This window comes from Dreissena polymorpha, chromosome 10, assembly GCF_020536995.1.
Source record: "Dreissena polymorpha isolate Duluth1 chromosome 10, UMN_Dpol_1.0, whole genome shotgun sequence".
NCBI lineage: Eukaryota > Metazoa > Mollusca > Bivalvia > Myida > Dreissenidae > Dreissena > Dreissena polymorpha.
In genome coordinates this window covers 46299302-46306980 of record NC_068364.1, presented here as the reverse complement: position 1 = coordinate 46306980, position 7679 = coordinate 46299302, and the positions used below count along the sequence as shown (strand labels likewise).

Below are 7679 nucleotides of genomic sequence, written 5' to 3'. Positions count from 1 at the left end.
CACTAGGCATGAATGGGTTAAATCGTACAGTAGTTTCTTACGTATGTAATAAAAAGTACGATTTCCGGGAATTTACAGTTATAAACTCGATATAACGAAATTATCCCATTATAGAAAATCAATTTCATTCTTGATATGTCTTTGATGCAGCTTATGGTCTGTGAAGTCAAAGCTCATAATACATATATCATAGCATAATTTACACTTATAAGGGGCATATAAGTGTTCAATATTCTATGCACAATCCATTGAAATACGTTAAAAATATAGTAAGCACTCTATGCATAGCTAATAATTACAGCTGTAAAGGGGCCGTGTATACAGAATGGAAAAAGACAATTAAAAGCAGAAAAATTTATTCAATTTACACCGTTACTTAATATTTAAGCAAGCGAAATATTTCTCCTTACTTAAAACAACTTCCGGAAAATGTCGTTCAAATTATAAATAATCATCACTTGAAATCGATAAAACAGAAAATCATTTTTAGTGTTTTTCGTCGATAACTTCGAAAATATGTGAATTACTAATATAGCATTGAAAACACTCTACGAGCTTTAAAGCCCGAGTTTTGCTCCTTCAATTAGCAGATGTTATTTGGTTTTAAGGGTTATCTCTCTTCCATCATCTGTTCTGCTTTGCCAATATAGAAATGTTCGTCTAATGTACTAATAATGTTTACACGAATATTGAGTCTCTTATTTCTTTTAGAATATGATTGTGTTATTGAATGTATATGTACATGTTAATATGTATCATGAAGAGTGAGACTGAAATAAACTATTAAACTATTAAACTTTTTAAATTTATATGAATAAATTGGCTATAAATATTCGTATATGAACGATGTGCACGTGATAATATGTAATTGCACATGCATGATGTATCCGACGTTTTAAAGTAAATTCGTGTGCTTTTCGCAATATATTGCATGTGTATTTTCTGTGAAATAGGATCTGTATGCGGTACTTTATGTAAAATGTCTTTTTTGATATGATGCCCGGTATGGGAAAACAGGGCTTAATGCTTGTGCATAAAGAATCGTCTCAGATTATACTGTCAATTCCGCCCAGACTGATCAGGAACGACGCGTTCTGCTCCTTTTTTTTTAAAGGAAGTCTCTACTCAACGAAAATCGAGTATAGGCGGAAACTGTCGTCCCTGATTAGCAGGTGCGGACTGCACATACAAATCTTGGACAAAACTTTAAGCACATGCATTAAACCCCGTTTTCATTGAGCATAGCTAATATATTTCTTTCAACCACACTTCAGGCATCGACGTTGGAAGTGTTACGGTTGTGCCGGTCCTGTTATTACTTCGCCAGTGTGTTTATGTCAATAATGACGTCACGAATACGATGTTGTGACTGAAATACTTACTCTTTTACTACATATTTTATTATTTGTGTAAAGTTAAAGATACATCCTGCAAAACAAGCGTTGTCTGCTTTTCGAATACAAACGTATCATAAATATGCCTCAATTCCCGAGTGTAGTTTAGTTTAAACCTATTTATTTTAGCTTGATTGCATCGAAAGTCTCAATCTTATTGAAACGCTCTCGAGTCCGTTTCTTGGGCCTAGAACCAATACTTGATGTCTTTGGGGAAATCTAAAGAACGCTCCCACAGTGGGGATCGAGCCCATGACCACCCAATCGCTAGGCAGACACCTTATCCATTACCCCACGGCGACCTCAATGACCTCCCGAATGTACAGGGCACGCTACAAATACGAGGATCGCGGTTTCGTTCCGGGCACATGTGTGTATTTGTCTTTAAATGATTATACATCAATTTTCCCCTTGTAACACTCCTTTAACCCATTTATGCCAAGCGTCTAGATAAAAGGCCTTGGCAAACAGCGTAGACTCAGATGAGACGCCGCATGATGCGGCGTCTCATCAGAGTTTTCGCTGTTTGCTTAAAGTAATTTCTGTAAGAAATATTCTAAATATAGAAATAAATATACTAGACATCACTAATTTTGGAAATAAATTGATCCAATTTAGAAGGATGGGAGAGTCCACTAGGCATAAATGGCTTAAAAGTAAGATTTGAAATTAATAAGTTCAGTATTCCGTTACTGAAAAAAATGTCAGATTTGTGAAGAGATAAGCTGTTCACCGCGATATCACTGCAATACTGTTGCTCATTTGGTTGTAGTCGGCTCAGATACTACATACAAGTTACTCGGTTGCCCTTTAGTATACTTGAATGTACCCCGGTTGAGGAAAATACGCTTAAAGACAACCGGACATACTCCGTGGTACTTTTGGTATATTTTATACTTAAGGAGTACCCGCGCTACTTTTAAGTAGAACTTGAGCCGACAATATGACTATAATACTGCTGCTTTCTGGTCACGAAGGAGTAACCTATCAAATACTGTGATACAGGCTTACAGATAGTACCTATTACCCGCAACACGGGCCTATTTATTTTTTTCAAAATAGAGTATAAAATAAGACACTTTTAACACGCCTCTTTTTTTACTTTTAAGTGTACGTAACATTTAATCACGCGCTAGCCATGAATGATATCACATATCATGCAGTCTTCCCACACTGTTGTTTAGGGATTCCTGAAAAGGGACAGGGTGGCCTCTTTCGCGAAAATATAGTCGCATGGCAAACTTTGGTCAGTTTTAGTGCCGTAATTATGTTGTCACTATTAATCTAAATATACTTGAATTCAATCATCGATTTAGTATTATTTCGTGAGGTATCATCTTTATTGACTATAATTTGATTTAAAAATTAAAAAATACTGTATAATATTCTATCACATCGAAAATAGCCAATAAAACACGTTAGGCGTTATTACCAGAACATTGGCAAATAACACCGTGTGGAGCATTACCATGGGTAGGGCCACTGATTGTAAAAGGGAAGGCCACACAAAGTAGAAGTCATTACAGAGTATCTAATTTTTCCAAGAAAATTCGTCCCTAAGCTCGCAAAGGCTGGCGCAATTATTACAAAATTTCTGAACACGTTTAACTTAATATCATATGGATAGTAAACTATCTTTACATCTCATATCACCACAACATATGCATTCTATTTTACGATGCAAATGATCTTACTTATCTAAGAAATTTCAAAACAAAATGAAGCGCACAAAACAATCATACATCTATTTGGCTAGTACGTAAGAACTTCTACCAAAGACAGTGAAGATAAATTTTCATTAAATTTATCCTTCCGACTTTGCTTGTTAAAAAATACTTATGTTATCCAATACAAAATTAAATATTTAATATAACTGTTGTTTAAGTACATGATATTCCGTTAAAAGTATCAAATAAATCAATATACTCTTTATAATAAATCAATTGATCCCCGCCCAACTGGATTATAAAACAGTCATGTACTCTACGGATTCAAAGCGGATAAAGCGAACACAGATCACCGCACTCTGGACCAGCAGACGTTTTATTGCTTAACCCATTTTTGCACAGTGGACTCTCCCACCCTTCTCAATTGGATCAATTTATTTCCAAAATTAAAGATCATAATTAATACCAAAATCTTGATCCGCGAAACTAAATGACTGATGGACTGAGTGAGTGACTTTGTGATTGAGTGACTGAATGAGTGTGTGACTGACTGTAAGTGAGTGTTTTAGTGAGTGACTGACTGACTGAGTGATTGACTAAATGAGTGATTAGTATGCATCTATTTAAAACGTATTATTTTCTATTAAGGCATTATTCCCGCGAACACCATGTTAGTGTTCATGTGTCGTATGAATAAATATCGTTGCGGGAGATTAAATAATAAAAACGAGCATTTGGTATCTACACACATGTATTTTACCATACCTGGCGCTGAAATTTCGGCAATTGCCACAAGGAACACTGATGTTTAATTGATTAAGTTTATTTTACGAAATAGTGTACGAAATTTTCGTTGATTTTCAGTAGTAATGTTACTTTAAAAGGTTGCTGCATTCTTATCGAAATGCACCATTTAACATCAATAATTCTTTAACGGTTCAACATATCGGAAATGTAGCACCGGAATCGGGTTCAGGTGGACAAAATCACATCGATTGGACTATCTGATTGTTTTATTTCACTGGAATTTAAGGTATACTGGATTTTGAGCTTCTGTTAAAAGTGTGCTGCATGCTTATCGAATTTTACCATTCAAACTCAATTATTCTTTTTCGGGTCAAGATATCGGAAAATTAACAACGGATTCGGATTCAGCGAGTCACATTCATGTAGATTTCACTATCTTATTGTTTGATTTCGATGGAGCGAACGAGAGAGCGAGCGAGCGTATTTCAATTGTGCACGTAAATTGGACTTCAGTTGGAAAAGGGTGCTTAATGCAAAACATGTTTTGATTACAACTTTTTTTTTCTTTTTTTTCAAATCTTTATACAACACTATAAACTGTTTATGTTTTATTAAAAATCAAAGAATATTTTTTTTGTATTATATGATACATATGTATTTTTTTACTTGTTTTTTTTTAATGATAACTTTTGAACGGCTTTAGATATCTTAAACATTCCAACGAATTCGTGATCAGCGTGGTCATAGGCATATAGATTTAAACATCTGTTTGTTTTATTTTAAAGTTTGTTTTTTTTTTCAAACAAGGTTATGTTTCAAATGTTACGGACATGACATTCCGCATCTATCGCTTCAATATCATGGTCTTAATTCTATCAAACAGTTCTGCATTATATAACACTATAGTAAAGAAATTAAATCACTTGAGTTATGCCAAAAATGAGTCTGGGATTGAACCCGGATCGCCTTGGTGAGAAGCGTGTATACCAACCACTGCGCTGAAAGGACATGCACATGTGTTGCCCTGTTTCCCCAGAGCGAGGCTCATTTTGTCTTTCAAATGAATTGTTTTGATGCAGTACTTACTGGTAAGCATTTCGTGACAGCTGAGATATAGATATAATAGGGTCGCATGAAAGGAAAATATGTTATATTTGTTAATGCAGCATCAGCATACTAAAACAATATCCCGGAAAAAGAAAAATAATGCATTTGAATATCAACCGTACTTTTGTTTTCAAAACTGACGACAGAAATAATTCGATTTACGATGGGAATCTAAATTGAGTATTTAGTGCAGATGCGTTCATACGACACAAAGACACTATTTTGTTTTACGGATCATTTCGGCTTAGCGGACTTACCAGTCATGTATAATATCGAATATAATATATATATTTTTTTTTATAAACAACTGGAAGCAAGATGAGTTGCAGATAATTGGTCAGTAACCATATTTTAAATTACTATTTTGACCTGTCAATTCTTTTCAGCTCAATTCATCAGTGAAAAATGCCCATACTATCACTTTAATGCATGAGCGGTTTGCACAGGATAATCTGGGACGACACTTTACGCACATGCATAAAGCCCGGTTTTTCCCATTATGCGACTCATATCTAATGCAGGTGTTTCGAGTTTTAAATAACTCGGAAAATGAAATAGGTTTGCCGAATGGTTTCCATGGGTGAATCTTGGCCCGATGTTCTACAACGCGGTCGTTAGTTACGAATCTCTGACGACATTATCAGTGTGTTCTTTAAAACAGCAACCGTCATTGATTGCTGTTAAAATCGTTGATTATACACTGATTGATACACAGGACAAAATGCTCGGTACATTCTGGGAAAATGAGAAAACCCACGTCGGGTCCAGCGGCATAATAGTGACCAGCCAGGCAGCCTCAAACATTTTACTTAACGCAATTATTACCGGTAGCCTAAACTCACAATTTTGATTATGGATAAAAATATTCAGTTTCGGTAAATTTCGATACGAATAATAATACATGTGTCGTCATTTCATGTTGGCGTTTTGGCGCCCTTCTCTAAGCACGCTCCCACAGATCGGACGACAAATATCGCCATTGTCGTATCGCGCTCTTATTTGCCGTTGTTTCAAAAACGTCAAAACGACAAATAGTTTAAATGTGATATGGCGATTTTTTGTTTTATTTAGCATTTTCTCTTTGGCGCACGAAAACCCACAAGATCACCAGTATCACGAATCTAGGCCACTTTAGGTCCATCGTAACGAGATGTTTGAGTGCAACATTGTCGTTTGTGCAGAAGAGATTGACACATGAGTAGACTTCACAGTCTTATATAAGAAATGAAGAAAACATATTTTTGTGAAAGCGGAACCGGTAACAAAATATCACGATGGTTGCTGTTGCTGTTTAGCATTAGCAATTCAATTAAATGAAAAATGTACGTGAACTTATGACCAATAATATTACTTCTATAGATTTCGCATTTCGTTATTATTTCCTTATTCCAACTATCGGAGCAAACCTTAATTCAAGTGCGTTTTTTTTTTCTTTATGATCGTATATCGAGTCGATGACAGCGTAAGCAAATGCACAAGCAAACCAAGACATTAAACGTAAACAAATATCCAGTAAATTTACCTGAGTACTGCAGCAAGCACAATATCACTGCCAACCCTGAAAGTCCGGTCATGGTAAGTTTCTCACAGGCAACAAATCGAATGTGTCTGAGGCATGGTGCTGCTGGTCAATTTATACAAATGTCAATCACTAGAAGTCACGTACGCGGTTTCCATGCCAAGACACAAAACAAAACTTATGTTGTGACTACTATTGTCTACCCTAATAACATTGGATGATAAATGGTTTGATGAAGGGACTTTGTTGAGTGACAGGGTAGTGGCACTTCACTGAACCAATCAAACAATCGTTTACAAAAGCTGTAGAAAAAAAGATACTGATTGGCTGATTTAGTGTAACACCTAAGCCGACATTACTTCTGAAATACCCCTTTGTTAATACAGTAATTAGTTGAGCCAAGGTCCTACGCCGTGTAGAAACGCTTTCATCATTGGCTGAAACGACTGGATGATGAAAATCTGACGGGGCGGCGCCTTTTTCCACCGATGTAGTTTGAGTGACTTGGATTACGGACGACAAACAATCTTGAAATGAAAAGAGGAGTTAAAAGAAAACAAGATGTGATAGTAGCGTCAAAAATCTAATTTTGTTGATTTAAGACATTCAAAATTTGAAACAATTCAAATTTTTTTCGTTCTTAAGTTAAGCTTGTTTTTTTCTGTTTCTGAGTTATGTATTAATGATTTGTTTCCAGTTGCTAAAATACAACTTATCACATTCACGATAGAATATGTTGATATCAGATTTAACGCTGATGCATTTAACATTTGGTGTAACGTCTTAAACAATTAATTCAAAACAAATATTTTTGCTGTCCGCCTTGTTTTCAGATCATGAGTTAAACAATATTTGTAAGGTAATGTAGGAATCAAATTAATAATTATTTGGTAAATACACATCTGTGATGTTATGATTTGCGACTATTACACCATTATAGTTTTTTACTTCATGACTGCAAATGATCGCTATTTTTACGTTTCATCGTTTACATTACTTATTATTTAAACAAATAACCAACACATGTATTGTTTTATGATTACATATTATTATGTGTTTGCTGATATTTATAAAGAAATAACACAAACAATGTAAACCTCATTCGCGCGCAACCCTAAAACTTACAAAATATTTTTTTCAAAAATTACTAATTCCCATAAACAAACCACTGCGAAATAGTAAAGTCATTGGCGGGTTGAATAATGCTTATCGGACCTCCTATCATATTACTTGACACCCCCCCCC

General features: G+C 35.1%; 1 protein-coding gene across 1 annotated transcript in view; it reads right to left on the bottom strand.

The window, feature by feature from the left end:
- The window catches only part of LOC127847460 (uncharacterized), a 33603-nt gene extending 27000 nt beyond the window's left edge, over positions 1-6603 (bottom strand). Inside the window, exon 1 of the mRNA XM_052379383.1 lies at positions 6438-6603. Within this exon, the coding sequence (XP_052235343.1) occupies positions 6438-6489 (52 nt within the window). The 5' untranslated portion in view covers positions 6490-6603. The remainder of the gene's footprint in view (positions 1-6437) is intronic.
- Positions 6604-7679: the final 1076 nt, after the last annotated feature.